Source organism: Diadema setosum, chromosome 8 (genome assembly GCF_964275005.1).
Source record: "Diadema setosum chromosome 8, eeDiaSeto1, whole genome shotgun sequence".
Taxonomy (NCBI): Eukaryota; Metazoa; Echinodermata; class Echinoidea; order Diadematoida; family Diadematidae; genus Diadema; species Diadema setosum.
In genome coordinates this window covers 25,176,051-25,194,772 of record NC_092692.1, presented here as the reverse complement: position 1 = coordinate 25,194,772, position 18,722 = coordinate 25,176,051, and the positions used below count along the sequence as shown (strand labels likewise).

The 18,722-nt window shown below is 36.0% G+C and overlaps 1 protein-coding gene across 1 annotated transcript in view; it reads left to right on the top strand.

Moving 5' to 3' along the window:
• Positions 1 to 18,722, top strand: part of LOC140231517 (uncharacterized) — a 120,413-nt gene that overhangs the window by 20,172 nt on the left and 81,519 nt on the right. The window contains exons 16-23 of the mRNA XM_072311652.1: positions 6,848 to 6,964; positions 7,864 to 7,980; positions 8,302 to 8,418; positions 9,073 to 9,189; positions 16,041 to 16,156; positions 16,429 to 16,490; positions 17,151 to 17,293; positions 17,745 to 17,922. Of these exons, the coding sequence (XP_072167753.1) occupies positions 6,848 to 6,964; positions 7,864 to 7,980; positions 8,302 to 8,418; positions 9,073 to 9,189; positions 16,041 to 16,156; positions 16,429 to 16,490; positions 17,151 to 17,293; positions 17,745 to 17,922 (967 nt within the window). The remainder of the gene's footprint in view (positions 1 to 6,847; positions 6,965 to 7,863; positions 7,981 to 8,301; positions 8,419 to 9,072; positions 9,190 to 16,040; positions 16,157 to 16,428; positions 16,491 to 17,150; positions 17,294 to 17,744; positions 17,923 to 18,722) is intronic.

The following is an 18,722-nucleotide window of genomic DNA, read 5'->3' as shown; positions in this document are numbered from 1 at the left end:
TTTGTAGATTGCATAAGGTGAAGGAGTTTTCATAATCAGAAGGACAAGACAGGCTTATAAAATCCTGAAAGATTTGATTTGATTTGATTTCAAGTAAGAACAGTACCTGCCTACTGATGGGGCTACCCCGATGAAAGAAGATTGAATAAATAAACATTTTTTTTTTCTCTGTTATTACGCTACATACACGAGACTCAAACTATGAATTATCAAGTTCATTTAGCATTTGAAAATTTTATGAATATTTTGACCATTTTTTAATTTGAAAATTTTATGAATATTTTGACCACTAACTATGAATCTAGTGTTCCTCTTCAAAGACCTCACCATTCAAATTATAAAAAAGTACCTCGGCAACCATGGGTAACAAAATCTCTACTCAGGTCCATTAACCGCAAGAATAGTCTTTTTCATAAATATCGCAAAGATCCATGCCCTCAAAATAAATCAAGATATACTCGATATCGGAATATATTGACATCCTTAATACGTGTTGCTAAGCGGAATTATTTTTCGCGACAGTTTGTTAAATATAAACACGATGTGAAGAGTACGTGGAAGGTGATTAACGAGACACTCAAATACAAAACCAATACTGATCTTCCCAAATATATTTCGGCGGACGGCCGGCAGAGTAACGATCCGGTTAGCATGGCGGAATCTTTTAATAATTATTTCGCAAGTCTTGGTCCACATCTTGCCAGTAAAATCCCGAAATCCCCAACTGAATATCATAGATATTTAGGTAATAGGAATCCTCAATCAATATTTTTTGAACCTATTGTTGAAGAAGAAATTGTTGATATCGTCAAGAATGTAAACGATAAAAAAAGTTCAGGATATGATGGAATTACAAATTTTCTTTTAAAAAATGTTTTGAATCAAATCATTTCTCCTTTAACATACATTTTTAATCAATCTCTAGTTAATGGTAAAGTCCCCAATAAAATGAAAGTTGCAAAAGTTGTCCCTATCTTTAAGAAGGGACAGAAAGATTTGGTGAATAATTACCGACCAATTTCTCTATTGACTTCGATCTCTAAAATCCTTGAAAGGTTAGTTTACACGCGATTATTGAAATTTCTCACAAATCATAATATTTTATCAGATTCTCAGTTTGGTTTCAGAAAACATTATAATACAACCCATGCTTTACTCACTTTTATAGACAAGGTAGCTCATGCTATAGATAATTTTGAGCATACAATTGGAGTTTTTCTTGATTTCTCTAAAGCTTTTGATACGATAGATCACGAAATTTTATTTTCTAAACTGTATCATTATGGAATTCGCGGGCCACCTCTCGAATGGTTTAAGAGTTACTTAACTGATAGAAAGCAATTTGTTAACATTAACGGCTATGATTCGCAGTTAAAACTTATTTCATGTGGAGTCCCACAGGGCTCCCTCTTGGGCCCACTTTTATTTATTTTATACATAAATGACCTTCAAAAATCATCGCCAATTTTATCATTTATTTGTTTTGCTGATGACACAAGTTTGTTTTGTTCTCATCGAGACCCTAATACATTAATTGATATGATGAATACTGAGCTTAGGTCTGTGCAATCCTGGATTTATGCCAACAAATTATCCCTGAATATAGAAAAAACTTATTATATAGTATTCAGTAATTCTTTGAATGTTGTCCCACATGAGATCAAAATAAATGATATATGTTTAACGCAGGTCAATAACGCAAAGTTTTTAGGGCTTTGGATTGACCGAGAATTATCCTGGAAAACTCATATTAATTTTGTAAGTAAAATTTTGTCCAGAAATATTGGAATTTTAAACAAGCTTAAACATTTGTTCCCTGTTTATATTTTGCAGAGTATATATTCTTCCTTAATATCTCCACACTTTAATTATGGAATTTTGGCGTGGGGAAATGCAATCAATTTACTATTAGATTCCCTTCTTCGTATTCAAAAGCGTGCAATAAGAATTATAAACCACGCCGGATATTTTGCTCATACCAACTGTTTTTTTCATCAAAACAGAATTCTGAAAATTCCAGACCTATTTCAGTATAATCTTGGAATTTTCATGTATAAACTAACAACTAATGAGTTACCATCCGTTTTTATTCACATGTTCAAAAGAAATCGCTCTATTCATTGCTACCCCACTCGTCAGAGTGACGCTTATCACCTTCCCCGTACTCGCACTATTTTTGCAAAGAAAACAATTATGATTACTGGACCCAGATACTGGAATGACCTCCCTCAAGATATTACTTCTTCCTTATCCTTATTCACCTTCAAACGCAAACTAAAACGGCTATTACTTAGTGGATACACACTACCCGGCTCTTGGCAACATTTTTTTTTTAATACCCCCAGTCTTTTGTCTTTGTCTGCAGCTCCAAGTTATTTGACGATACCGTTATAGCACTTTTTGTGTGAGTGTGTGTGTGTAAACACGGCGAAATATGTACAGTCTCGTTTAAGCGATACTAAAGTATTCATGTGGTTCGATAGTTCGTTTTTAATACTGATTTTGCACTGGTACAATTTAAGTTGGTCGAGATAAACATCTCCGTATAATTTCACGCCTATAAACTCGGGAACCTACAGTTTTTACAAGCATCTTTGCTTTTATGTAGGCCCCATCATATTTCTGACATTTATTTGTGATATCCTCAGATGAAAATGACCATTTATATTTGTGTGTAATGTTTGTTTGTCTTTTTTTTTCTTCTTCAAACATAAGATATGGTTGTATATGTTTTGTACTTTTGTTTTATTGTCAATCATTTTGTAATCCCATCACTTAGAAATGGAAATATGAAATAAACTTGAAATATGTAGATATATGTAGAAGTGATGGCAGGAAATATATTCTTTGGTCTAAAATGAAGCGGAGAAGCTAAAGTATTATGCTATCTGCAAACAAAAGGGCTACAGGTTGAGTAAGGTTTTATGCCTTCCAGCCTTCAAGTTATTTGTGTGTGTGTTTGCATTTATTCTGCTTCTTAACTCAAAACAAAGAATTTCATTGTTGTAATGAATTCAAAAGAGAGAGAGAGAAAGAGGAGCTGTCTGTGAGATGCTATCGTTCTACAAGAAGTAGAGGTTGGCATAAAGTTTCTTGACGGCTGAATCCGAAGTGACTTGCTTTGAGAGAAGATAAGGTGAACGGGGGGGGGGGGGGGTGTGGATGGAAGGGACGTGCTGCTTTCTTTTATCAAAGACAATATAAAACATAATAAGGCATCTTCCCCTGAAAGGCACAATATTATGTGTTGTTCTTGTTTTTTTTTTGCACCAACAACTTTCAACAAACGTTGCTTGAATGGTAAATTGGCACCTCGTCTACACCCACCCTGTTCACTATCCACCTAGTCTAATGCCATCTCGTCTAAACCCACTTCGTCTACTACCAACTTGTCTACCAACCATTTTGTCTATATGCCAATTAGTCTAATTGTCATTTCGTCTACTAGCCATTTTATCTAATGTCCAATTTGTCTAAGTCACATTTCGTCTAACACCCATTATGTCTATTGACCATTTCGTCTAGTAATCATAAGGTCTATGAATAGAATAGTCTACAGCTCATTTTGTCTAGTACCCAATTGGTCTACAACTCATTGTCTAATAGTCAATTAGTCTAATAACCAGTCAGTCTACTGCCAACTAGTCTACTGCCAACTGGTCTACTCCCAACTCGTCTACTCCCAATTGGTCTACACCCAATTGGTCTACTCCCAACTCGTCTACTCCCAATTGGTCTACTCCCAACTCGTCTACACCCAAGTGGTCTACTCCCAACTCGTCTACTCCCAACTGGTCTACACCCAACTTGTCTACTGCCAACTCGTCTACTCCCAACTCGTCTACTCCCAATTAGTCTACACCCAACTCGTCTACTGCCAACCCATATCTACTGCCAACTAGTCTACTCCCAACTGGTCTACTACTAGTTATATATATATATATATATATATATATATATATATATATATATATATTGTGTTATTTAAGTTTACTTCATCCATTTTCTTTTTTCCCAATTAAATAGGTTGAACACTCTTGGTGCCCCATTTGGTTTAAATTTTTATGTTCTAATTATAACAATTTTTTAGGAAAAAAAAATAATGTCACAGTGTGAAAAACTTGCTGTGTTATTTTTGTGTTGGATGTGTAATTTATATCAGAAGCAATCATGCAGCATTTATATGTCCAAACTTCAACACTCCATCCATTCAACTTTGATACACAATCATAAGTATGGTAAAAATGAAAAGGAACACATTAGAAGTACATTATCAGTATTCTTTATTCTGTGTGCCACATACTGATGTATGTAAACGGTTAAATGCACAAAAAAGGTTGAAACATATACACAAAAATATGATTCATGCCAATATATAGCTACTACTAAGATGAATAATTTACTTGCCTGCAATGTACTCAATACACGTTTCGCGAGGAACCCTAAATAAGCATATATATGTCCAAACTTCAACACTCCATCCATTCAACTTTGATACACAATCATAAGAATAATAATCCATCCAACTACACGCCCACATCGTAACAACTAGAATAGTCTAATATTCCTCGCGAAACGTGTATTGAGTACATTGCAGGCAAGTAAATTATTCATCTTAGTAGTAGCTATATATTGGCATGAATCATATTTTTTGTGTATATGTTTCAACCTTTTTTGGTGCATTTAACCGTTCACATACATCAGTACGTGCCAGACAATAAAAAATACTGATAATGTACTTATAAAGTGTTCCTTTACATTTTTACCATTCTTATGATTGTGTATCAAAGTTGAATGGATGGAGTGTTGAAGTTTGGACATATAAATGCTTATTTAGGGTTGGAGTTGGGAGTAGACCAATTGGGAGTAGACGAGTTGGGAGTACACCAGTTGGGAGTAGACCAGTTGGTAGTAGACCAGTTAGGAGTAGACCAATTGGGAGTAGACCAATTGGGAGTAGACCAATTGGGAGTAGACCAATTGGGAGTAGACGAGTTGGGAGTAGACCAGTTAGTAGTAGACCAGTTGGGAGTAGACGAGTTGGGAGTAGACCAGATGGGTATAGACCATATTGGGTATGGACAAACTAAGGGTTGGACGATATGATAACTAGACAAAGTGAATGTAGACTGAATGACTTGTAGATGAGGTGGGAGTAGACTAACTAGTAGTAGACAAAATAGATATTAGACGACATGGCAAATAGACATTGTGAGTGTAGACGATTTGGCTATTAGATCAATTGTTTTGTAGACGAAATGCTCCTTAGACGAGTTGGGTATTAGACAATACGGGTAGTGGGCAAAGTGACTATTAGACAATATGAGTACTGGACAAAACGAGTTGTAGACCAAATGGGTATTAGACTAATCGGTAATAGACGATATGCCAGTAGACCAATTGGAAAATAGACATAGTGGCTGTAGACGAGGTTACTATAAACCGCTTGAATCAGATTAGGTCTCTGTCCTGTAGTCTACGGTATCAAATTCCATATTTCTCCTCCATCTCAGAATTATCATTACAATTTGTTTCACCATGACAGATATCGATGAATGTACAGAGGGCGAACCATGTGAAAATGAAGGAGAGTGCACAAATATGATGGGATCTTTCACGTGCACATGTACAGATGGATGGCAAGGATCGAACTGTGAAATAGGTATGCTTATATAACGAAAAAGAAGCTCTGCTGTGATATAATTCCAGTGTAAGCGCTCAAAAATGGCCACCGCATTAATCAAAGTGTATGTTTTATTCAAGTGGCTGTAACAATGATTTATTTATTATGAATAATAATGATAATAATAATAATAATAAAAGTAATAAAAGTAATAATAATAATAATGTTACAGGGTACTTATAATACGCCAATTGCACATAGCTAACATGCTCAAGGCGCAATAGAAGAAATAACTTATGAAATGCAAAAATCCTTACACAAACATGCACATGAAAATGAATGACACGATAATGATGATGAAAAAAAGAATTATAGTATACAATTCTATTGGAAAATAGTGACGAGCAAATGAGTCTTGAGGGCAACTTTAAAGGAGTCAACATTCGAAATGTAACGGATAGCTTGAGGCAACTGATTCCACAGGTAAGGTCCAGCATGTGCGAATGACAGATCCCCCCCCCCCCATGATCTCTTCGTTTTTGGAACAACAAGCAATCTACAATCGGATGACCTTAAACATCTGGGAGGATTATAAAATGTCAGCGAATTAATATTGTACTCTCGGGCGGATCCGTGTATGCAATGAAAAACAAACAGTAATAGTTTAATTTATAATAATTTATGAATGAATAATGATTAGACGTATGAGCATTTTGTCTTATGGTATAAGATACGTGTAAAGGAAGTAGATCTGCATGATATGTTCTAATGAATTTAGGATATTATTCCGAAAAATGTATTGTTCTTTGTTGTCGAAAATAAAATGTATTTTGGCCTAAAAATCATATCCACGAATTGAACAAAAAGTAATAGTTATAGGCGATACAGGCCCTATACCCTTATGTAAATAACAAAAGTTATAACAATTCATACGACTTGTACCAAGGGTATTTGGAGGATATATATATATATATATATATATATATATACAGCAAGTTACTTATTCTTCAGTAATGCAACTGTGTGATGTGGTCAATGTGGCCTAATCTGGTCATAATTTCCTGCACATAAACAGTAATACCAAACTCATATGCTGCAAACATACTATCATATCTAATCTATTGCAACCGAATGACAAATTGCTGTACATCGACGTGAATAATGTCTTATCTGATCAAATACTGCAGTAAATGGAACTTTTCGATTTTTCTTTGTTTATTCAAGATTTTGATGAATGCGACAGTCTTAACCCGTGTGAAAATGGTGCGACCTGTACGAACACCAAGGGCTCGTATATCTGTGCGTGTCCGCCTGGTTGGGATGGAAATGACTGTCAAAATGGTAATGGAGCGTTATTGCGACTAGGATATATAATGTGAAACAAATCGACTGTCTGCTTTAACATTCCTTTTGCCAAACTTAACTACAGTTAGCGTCTTTACATGGGTAACAAAAATGCAAGTATGTTAAGGATTGTATGAAATATAAAGTAAGTATTATGAAGAGAATGAAATACAGGTATATGAGCAGATAAATTGCCCGGGTTTATCGCCTTGAGAAAAGTAACAAAGAGATTAGTCCATACTGGGTTTTTTTTTTTTTTCGGATTGGATAGAGTGTCAGGAAAACTTTGCGTATATTCGGGGATGGGGTGGGGTTTTCATTTTGTGTGAATGTGTGTGTAAGTATGTTAGTTGGTTAGTTTGTGTATGTGTGTGTGTGTGCGTGTGTGAATATTGAATTGTACCTGGTTATAGCCTGCATACGTTTGGTACTAATAAAAGTCTGCATTGTTGTTGTCCTTCGTCTTTATGCGATAGTATAAAGTTAAAAGAAAGAAAAAATATTTCTCTTTCCCTCAGACATGCTGAACTTTCTAACTCTGCCTAGTGTGACAACCTGTAATATGATTCTTTTCAGTGAATGAATAATTCCGTATGTCCGTAAGACAAGCAAAGAGCCAATTGGAAAGTTTTGAGATACAGTCCGACAGTCATGCATACGGCTTTGTGTGACTTTGTGCAAAACAAATCAGAGTTAATTCTGAGGAAACAATTTTAGGTAACTTGTATACCGTGAAAGCGTTTATTTTACTCATTTTTTTCTTTTTTTTTTTTTAGCTCTGGAGTAGAACACAAATCATCTTTTGTTCCAAATTTATATGCTACTTATAAACCATTGTTATGCATCATTAATGTTAAAGCAGCAAAGTTTACTTGCGTTTTTCTTCTTCAATTAAGATATCGATGAATGCAACAATGGCAACCCATGTGAAAATGGAGCGACCTGTATGAATACCAACGGCTCATATGTATGTTCGTGCCCGCCTGGATGGGATGGAAACAACTGTCAAACTGGTGAATAAAAGTTGCATGCAACCACTCCACTCTATGATACAACATCTCTTCGCCTTTTTTCCCCAAAATGTGTATTTCCAGGACTCTTTATTAGCGTTAGCAAATAACAAAAGCATTGAGACCTGCTTATTTTACATTGTTTTCTGAAAATTGAGGAAATCCTTACATTGGTTTGAAAAACGAGAGAAGGTCTGACGACTTTGCTGGCATCATGCAAACCATTTAGCAACTATAAACTTCCTTATTGTTGACTTGTGCCATATGTCTCCTTGTGATTGCTGTTAAATTATTCTTTTCATGTTCTTTTTCTCTCCAAATTAGATATCGATGAATGTGCTGAGGATGGCATATGCTCAAACCGAGGAGAATGCGCAAATACGTTAGGATTCTACTCATGTGTTTGCCTAGAGGGGTGGCAGGGGACGAACTGTGAATCGGGTATGCCAAAATTGTGAAACCTATAGTCTCTGTCAATTTCAGGTCTTGAAAAAGAATATTCAGAATAATTTTTGCCATGACTGAATGCGAGTAGTATTTAACATTGTCATGTGTCTGGCATACTTTTGCACTACAGAAAGCAACACGATAAATGTAATAATAAGTCTTTTCCCTCGTGCAATGGAGGATTTTGTACAGCTCGTTGAAGAGGATGTTGAGCACGCGTTCTTGTTCATATGAGCAAATTACATGCCGTGATTCTGTGATTCTTGATGTAAGCAGAACCCACCAATACATTTCAAAGTTATCTAATTTGTGTAAAATATTCATATAATATTTCTCTGTGCTACCATGGAGGTGGAGCTACTCCCTGCGATGATACTGTACTATACACCGCAGAAACGAATAAGAAAAGAACATTGTTTGTTCACCTATTAAATCACATAAATCAAATAATTGCTTCTTTTTCTTCCTGCTGTAGTGTGCAAAAAGGGAAGTTATAATATACAAAAAAAAGGGCTATGACACCCCCCTAAAAAAATTAGATTGAAATACATTATAATGTAATGACTATGATATCTAACAACATGTGGGACTCTGTGTGTTACTAACTTCTTAAAATTCTTTGTGCACCATCTGATATTCTCAAAACAGACGTAAATGAGTGTGAAACATTCCAGCCCTGCGAGAATGGCGGGAATTGCAGCAACACGCTGGGTTCGTACAAGTGTTCATGCGTGGATGGATATGTAGGGACCAACTGTGAGTTTGGTAAGAAGGAGGACCCATTACATTATAAAAAAATAACATGGTTGTATAATAACTGGAATTTAAACAACTTTTATACCAAAAGCATCATCTTTTTTAATTTACCTTTTTCAAGTTTGTAAAACATTTATTGTCCCCGCCGAACGAGTTCGAGCAGGGGACTATGAAACGGGCTCCGTACGTGTGTGTGTCCGTGTATGTGTGTGTGCGTCCGTGTGTGATCAAAATATTCAATTTGCTACTTTTGATTCTGTTTGCTTTATATGATAGCACTACATGGGAGCTTTGAAACTTCTACACAGAATGTCAGTTGTGACCTTTGACCTTGACCTTTGACCTATATTGTACATTTTGCTACAAAATGCTACTCGTTTGTCATTTCTAACCCGATTTCGATTCCGTTTGCTTTATGTGATGGCACTAGGTGAGGGCTTCAAAACTTGTACACAGAATTTTGACCTTTGACTTCTTTGACCTTTGACCTTGATTTTTTACCTATATTGTACATTTTGCTACAAAATGCTACTCCTTCGCCATTTCTAAACTGATTTCGATTGCGTTTGCTTTATGTGATGGCACTAGGTGAGGGCTTCAAAACTGCTACACAGAATTTTGACCTTTGACTTCTTTGACTTTTGACCTTGATTTTTGACCTGTATTCTACATTTTGCTACAAAATGCTACTCCTTCGCCATTTCTAACCCGATTTCGATTCCGTTTGCTTTATGTGATGGCAGTAGGTGAGGGCTTCAAAACCTCTACACAGTATTTTGACCTTTGACCCTGATTGTTGACCTATATTGTACATTGGCAACAAAATGCTACTCCTTCACCATTTCTAACCCGATATCGATTCCGTTTGCTTTATGTGATGGCACTAGGTGAGGGCTTCAAAACTTCTACACAGAATTTTGACCTTTGACTTCTTTGACCTTTGACCTATATTGTACATTTTGCTACAAAATGCTACTTCCGGCGGGGCATATATTACGCACCGCGTAATTTCTACTTTTCCTTGTTTTCCATCTTTTTCATGTAGAAAATCACATGCATGAAATTATTGTACAAGGACGGCAGAACCTCATAAAAGCAGAGCTTATGGTGAGCTGCTTTACAAAATACATTACATCACAAACATAAACACAAAAAACAACAAAAACATAATAATAGTTGCCATGGCAATATTGAAATGAGATATTCCTCAAAGAGAGATATTGTAGTCTAACAGAGAGGCAACAGTAAGTATGAAAATATGTGACGAGTTACAGGCTATGGCAAAAGTTGCATATATCAGAGTTATCCGTTTTATATTTGTAACTGCTAATAATGTGAAACCTCAGCACAGATGTAGACAAGACAATGAATGAAATGCACTGTTTCCAACTGGATCGTGAATAGACTGGATCGTGAATAGACAGGGCAATATTGAAATGAGAAATTCCTCAAAGAGAGATATTGCAGTCTAACAGAGAGGCAACAGTAAAGTATGAAAATATGTGACAAGCTACAGCCTATAGCAAAAGTTGCATATTATCAGAGTTAAACGTTGCATATTTATAACTTCTAGTAATGTAAAACCTCTGCACAGATGTAAACAAAACAATGAATGAAATGCACTCTTTCCTACTGGATCGTGAATAGACCGCCTTACTGATATATTTAAATCTTATGCGTGTCATTTTAACAAAAGTTGTTCCTAGCAACCTGAAAGCTTGCTCGAGGCCTGTCCAACACAACAACAACTGGTGTGTGCAAAGTGGATTCCGAGTATTGAAATGCCATTATGATGCACGGGTTACTAAAATAATTCGACACCAGGCCCCGAGAGAACAAACTTGACCACAACAGCAAAAAGTCCATCATTCCAAAAAGAAAGACGATTTATAATGGCATTTAAATAGACTAAAAGAAGGTACAGATTTTAAATGGGCTGGGAGATTATTCCAGACCTTGGGACCAGAAAAACGCACTGTGTGTTGGAATGAGACTTTTTTTTTAATGTTTTTGAATGTTAATTAGTGAAGATGATCTGGTTTCGTACTTATGATATTCCGAGTTTTCTTCAAATAAGTGACATAAATGATCAGGAAGAAGATTACTTGTACACTTGTACATAAACAAACCCAGTTGGAGTGTATTGATATTTTTTAAACGCAGCAACTTTAACCCATTGAACAATGTATCTGTTCGAACACCACCAGGACCTATATTTCGTACATTACATAAATATCTAATGATATGATTTCGATAAGCCTGTAATCGTTTCAATTTTGATTCAAATGTACTTCCCCAGACAATATTGTAATACGTCAGGTAAGGTAAAATAAGTGTGCAATAAAGCATACGTTGTATGTTTACAGGCAAAAAATATGCAAATTTACGAATAATACCTGTATTTTTAGACACTTTTCTCTCAACTTCTGCAATATGAAATTTCCAGGATAACTTGGAATGAATAAATACACCTAAAAACGTTGTTTTATCAATTTTAGGGATTGCATCATCGTTTAGGTAAATATTAACATTTCTAACATCAGCCTTTTTCCTATTATTGAAAAGAATATAATTACATTTTTTACTATTCAAAGATAACCTATTAGCTTGAAACCAATCGCATACGTTTTGAAGTTCACTATTGACTTCATTACACAGGATATCCAGGTTTTTACCACATGAAAAAATATTTGTATCGTCAGCGTATAATATAGAAGAAAGCTTATCAGAAGCAGTATCTATATCATTTATATATAATATAAAGAGAAGGGGGGCCAAGTAGTGAACCCTGAGGAACACCACACTGAACTTTACTGAATTGTGAGACAACAGAATTATATTTAGTACATTGATAACGATCTTTTAAATAACTAGAGAACCAACTATGGGCAGTACCTCGAAAACCATAATGATGTAACTTAGAAAGCAGAATATCATGGTTAAGAGTATCGAAAGCCTTTGATAAGTCAATGAACACTCCCAACGTTTACATATCATGTTCAAAGGCATCAACAATCTTATTTGTTAAATCAATTAAGGCTAAAGATGTAGACAATTTTTTGTCGGAAACCATATTGACTGTTACTTAATAATTATTTTATTTTTATCAATAAATTTCATAGCCCGTGTAAATACAATTTTTTCAAGTATTTTATTAAAACATAAAAGAACAGATATAGGTCTATAATTACTTATTTCAGTTTTATCTGCACTTTTGAATACGGGGGTTATTTTCCCAATCTTCAGTTTATCAGGGAAAACACCTTTACTCAAAGACATATTGAAAATGTGACAAAGTGGTTCACTTAATATGATATAACATTTTTAATAACACAAGGTTTGAAGTCATCAACACCAGACGATTTACCGTTCTGAAACAATTTTGCAATATCGCAAATTTCATTTTCAGTTACTGGATATAAAAACACTGTTGCGGGTACAGGTATGCCAAGATATTGCTGGAAGTTCCCATAATTTTTAGGTAATAATCTATCGAGATTTGGCCCGATGCCATTAAAAAAAAAAGTTGAAACTTTCAGCTACAGTTTCACAACTGTCAATAATCTGACCATCATTTTTCAGTTTAATATCCCCATCCTTGCCCTGTTTAAATGGTAACAATGAATTAATAACATTCCATGTGGTTTTAATATCAGATTTATACTGAATAAATTTGTTAACAAAATACTTCTTCTTAGCCTCCCGTATAATGAAAAATTCAATTTATTACGAACACTTTTATATTTAATCTCGCTAACAAACGTACCTTTGTGTAAAAAAATCTTATATAATTTATTTTTATATCGTACGAATTTCAATAAACTATCAGTCATCCATGGTTTCAGTCGTCTCTTTTTTTTTAGAAGATATACGTTGAAGAGGGAAATATGCATCATATAAACCACGTAGTCTTAATTCAAACGTATTATAAGCTATATTAATGTCATCAGTTTCTTTAATATCATCCTAACACGGGTCCTGTAGGGCATATCTGAATGAAGTTATTCTGTCTTTTGTAATACATCTAGAATACAAATCTCCACTACTTTTATTAGATTTACATTTGAGAGATGTTATCTGAAAAACTGGTAAATGATCAGATCGGAGTATAGAATACCACTCTCAATAGGTAAATCAAATTGATTGGTGAAAATATTGTCAAGTAAACTTGCAGAAGTCCCAGTAATGCGCGTTGGCCTAGATATCAAAGGTAAACAACAATTACTTGACAAGGAATGCATAAAATATTGAATGTTTGAATGTGTATTAAATTTCAAAAGATCAATGTTCAAATCACCCATAACATAAATCTTTTTATTTTCTCTGACAAGATCACATAACAATGTAGAAAAAGCCTCATTAAATCGTGTGATATTTACACTCGGAGGTTTGTAGACAGTGCCGACTAATATATTCCTTTCCTGTAAACAGTTAATTTCAAAGAACAATGAATCACAACACAAATTACTTGGGAGCAGCAGATCGGATCTCTCATTATAACTGAGATAATGCATTTTGCATACAAAGTGCAACACCTCCACCTGTTCTATTACTTCTATTTTTACATAGTGCGGTATAACCTGGTATGTTTGCAGGTGGACTTGTGTCTTTCAGCCATGTTTCAGAAAACCCTACAACATCAAACGGAAAGTCAAGTGACTGTAATATGTCTGTAATATACTCTAAATGTTTTGGAAGACTTCTAGAGTTAAAATGTCATACATGAAAAGGTATCATTCTTTGCAGGGCTAAATCGACTGGAAAAGTTTTCGATTTCATAGTAACGACTAGAATTTTCGAAATTACTAAGAACAATATTCCTATCCGGATCTAGGTCATCGGTCCCAAACAAGCCATCAGATACAGAAAAGGGATTGAACTGTAGGTTTGACAGTCGATCTAGATCTACTGTGTGACTTTGAAATTCATTGAGAAAACTTATATCGTCAAGTTGACTAAAATGAAACAGAGAAGCTTCATGAGAAGCTTGAGATGTTACCTCACCAAACATGTTTGAAAAAATATGGTTGAATTTCTTGGTGTTCGAGTACTAATGAAAATAGACGAGTATTTTTGCAGCCATGGGAACAGAAAAGTACCAACAACATAGACATAGACATAGACATGAAATCAGTATACATAATCAACTACATATATTAAATCCACAATATGTCCAAATTGGGCAAATATGCGAAGTTGATAAACTTGCTAGATTTATAGCTATCTTTTCTGGTAGACAAAACCAACCCGTACATATTAGCATCTATTTCTTTATGACAACCTGAGAAAAATAAGAGTTTCTGCTTGTGAAGTCATTTCCATGAGAAGAAAAGCAATGACAGCAATAGATCTCGGTGATAGCTCACTGGCTTGAAATACTTACGGAAATGTCGGAGATGTTTAACAGTTTCCACAGTTTACACAAAGAAGCCGATCAAAGCTTACCACAAATGTTCAATCTTTATACAAGACCCATGGTGCTGCTTGTTGACCCTTGTTTCGGATTGCAAGGCGGAGATCAACGCCAACAAGGCGAATGCGGGTTGACTTTCCGTATAGTTTACGTTGCTCGTAAGCTATCTTTTCCAGACGGTGGCGCTTTTCCGGGTGGAAGATCAGTTCTGATGGTGAATGGGAGGGTGGTGCCAGCAGGAAGCTGTCGCTGTGATGCGTCGTACGCTTTCAAGATGGCGTCACGGTCGGACATGGATACAAATCTCACGATTATCGGGTCCGGGGTCGATGGCACGTTGGGTTCGCGATACTGCTGCTTACGCGGTACTCGATGGGCGTGGACCATAGGAAATGCCTCGGCCTCCTCCGGAGAAAAGCCCAGCTTCGTTATGGCTTCTCGAATTTCGAGCTGCAGCCTTCTGCGGGGTGTTACCTCCAGTAGTGGGGGCTATCTTATAGAAGAGTAGGTTTTGCTTCCGATTGTGCAGCTCCATCGCAGTTAACGCATCCCTCAGTCTTTCCTCGGCCTCCTTTCCTTCCTTTTCCACCTTGGGTAGTTTTACCTGTTCTATCTCTGTCAATCTGGCGGACGTATCCTCCGCGGAATGCTGCAGCTCAGCCAGAGTAGTATTTATGGCTCGTATATCCTGTTGTACGGTAGTAATACCGGCGCACACGTTGTTTAGCTTGCTCAGTACCTTTTCGGCGAAGGTGTCGAAATCAGAACGTAGCTTGGCCATAGAGTCATCCGTTCCATGCGACGTCGGCTCGCCATGTTATCTGGTTGATTTTTTTTTTTTTGCAAAGTAGCTCGATTTCTAAGTGAATACGGCTAGCAGCTTGACGACTGAGCAGCAGTCTTACGATTGTTCATTTTTCGAATGTAATTTCGGTTGATTTAAGTAGGATGCGGGTGGATTTTGTCTAGCAGATTCGAGCTAAAATAAGTGCACGTCCGCATTGTTCCGAGAGCGCCCTCTATCCTATACCTTTTTGAAGCTAGAAGATTTTGACCAGAGAAACACTGAGAAAATGTCATGCAAATTTGCACGGCTCAAAGAAATACCTTCATACGATCATGTAGGTCCATGATAAGATCTTCTTCAAGATAACTGCACAGAGCAACAACAAATGAAGATGTCACATTTGTTATATTATCGCTTAGCTCTTTGTGAACTCCATTAAATTAACCCTTTTTTGGAGGAGTTCAAAATAATACCTCATTTGGACTGAGGGAAAGTTGTTGTGCAAATACGTAGGTTTATACTATGTATTATATTAACAACAAGGGAATAATTTCAAAGCTGGTCTCTCTTCTTTATCATGTCATGTTTTACGTTTTTGTACCCATATTGTACCCATATTGTGTACTCGAGATGATAAGTCTATGTATGCTGATTCCAAAGATGGAGATGTTCAGAAGATACGGGCAGTCCTAACACTAAATGGAGCTTACACTATTGAGTACACTCAACCAGGCACGACGGAGTACAACACCATCTCAACTCAACTCACGCAAGCAGTAAGTGGTATAGGCCTATATAATGTCTGCAAGATACATGGCATTTTATTACACCACCTCTTCTATGATTCTTTAGCTGGTATTTGCGATTCAATATTGGCAATTCATTCTTCTGTTCAACCCCCCTCATTTATCAGCATTTTAACAAACTCTGGATATAAAACCAGATATACATATTATTTTTAAACTTCTGACGAAGTTGAAAATGCGGACCATGAAGTTATTTTCTTTCCCACAAGTGATTTGATACGTATCATTTTTCATCCTACAAGGTTGACAATGTGACGTCATCTTTCAATTTTGCGTACTATGGGTCATCAGTGAGCACAACTGAGTAAGTAAACAGCTTTTTTTTTTTTAAAAATCTTAGTCAGCGTGAAAGCTTACATGTTCACTACCAAAAAGAAAAAAAAAAAGGTAATTGCCAATGAGCTTATCTGTATTCCTCTTTGTTGCTTAACTATTAATTTTTTGAATAAGCAAATTCATGCGTCGGAATGGATTGTTTAAATTGTATTCGAAAACAGAAAGTAAAAAATAAATGAGAACATGATAAATCGTAATGGTTTGCACTTAAACTTACCGAAAGCAAAGAACTAATAATTTCCGACCATGTTCATTATAACTTAATGAAAACATAATGAAAACCTGCGTGCTCACAGAATGCGCGTCTTTGTTGTGGTTTGTCTCTGTTTGTTTGTTTGTTTTTATTCCTTTTGTTTCTAGGGACCACGGTTTGATCATTAATTTTGATGATCAATAATGAGCATCTCATCGGCAAGAAAGATGCAAAATATAAAAGTGCAAAGTAACCTTCCTATTTAAAAGACTTTCAAATGCAGTATATGTACATGTACATTCAAAGGTAACTTAGGCAACCTTAATATTAATATTTTTGAAATTTTACACCGATATTGTGTTCTTATAGTATATTATCTGCCTGAAGAAAGCTACCATGTGATATTTAACATGCATTATAAACACACCTAATCAGGCTCGGTAGCTTGATAGCCACCATGGATCTCGACTTCAACGCAACGAACCCTGCAGACAGCACGGCTGTGTATGCCGCTCTCAGTGATGCCATTGGTAATAACGCCTACTTCATTGCGCTGGATGTTGGCAGTGTTTTTATTGGTGAGTGCTTTCTGAATATTGAGTTCATGCAACTTTATTCAGTGATAGTAATTCGTCTACAAATCAAGAAACATTAGAAAATGGTAAATTATGTTATGCGAACAGGTTGCCCAAAACGTACTTTGTCAAAGACCTCCTGATGAAAACGACTGGCTTTCCCATTAAAAAAAAAAATCCAAAAACAAAACAGAGCATAATAGGAACAAAACGAAACAGAAGCGTCGCCTGAGTTGAAGAATGTGTGTATACTATGTATGATGAGAAATTTGAATAAGATAAGATAAGATAAAGTTAAAAACCTTTAAACCGACAGATTGTTCAATGTTGGATAAGGTAGTTGGGCAAAAAATCGTAAATTTGGTCATAGTTGCGTGTACTAATGTGGAATAATGCACATTTATTTGTTACTTTGTTTGGTTGTTTGTATATTGATTTGATACGGATTAATTAGATACGGAGTGCGGTTTTCGACCAGCTAGCCAACCTACCAAGTCCCGCATCATCGGCGGGTCGGCAACCCAACTGGGAGATTGGCCCTGGATGGTGTCATTGAGAGACCGATCTAACGTCCATCGCTGCGCAGCCGTAGTCATCAGCGAGACGCGAGCTATCACCGCAGCACACTGCGTGTAGGAGCGCATTCTCCATTTTTACACTCCATCTGCGCATGACCAGAATAGCTTGAATTGTAAATTGAGGTTACCTAGCATTGAATCAAAGCAAAATTAGTGAAGATTAACTAACGATGAGACTATTGAAAGAGTGGCCCAGTAGAGACAGACCAACGGGTACAAAGATCGAAACCCATTGAATTAAAAACAAACAAACTAGAATGTCGCTACGGCGACTGGTGTATGCCTCCGCCATAATGCATGGTTCTCCTTATAGGTCTATAGTACAATGTCTTGACAATGTGTGATGACAGTTTCACAAAATTGGCAAATATTAAAATGACAGGTTTGCCACAAATGTGCTGAATGTTCACTTTCCTAGAACTAGGTTCAATAATTATTGGATCAATGATTAAAACGTCAGAGTGCAGGTATTTGGGGGAACTGATGATTTTCACTTGACTTTTGACCCTTTTACAAGTTTATGCATTGAGTAATTTTCAAGGTATTGAGAAAAAAGTATAATTTCAGTATCAAATGGTAAAATAGTATTATCGAAATCTGGCCTTTGACCTTTGACCCCACAGTTCCAAAGAGAATCACTGTTAGGTAGAACATGCATAAATATGTAAGTTTCATGATAATAACTTGAGTTACTTTTGAGATATGGAGGAAGAAGTGCAATTTAGCACTTTCACTTGACCTTTGAACTATTGACCTTTGACCTTTTTGGTAAGAAACTTCCCACAGAATATATATTGGGTTATACATGCATTCATCAAGTTTTAAAAAAATCCTTCAGGCACTGCATAAATATA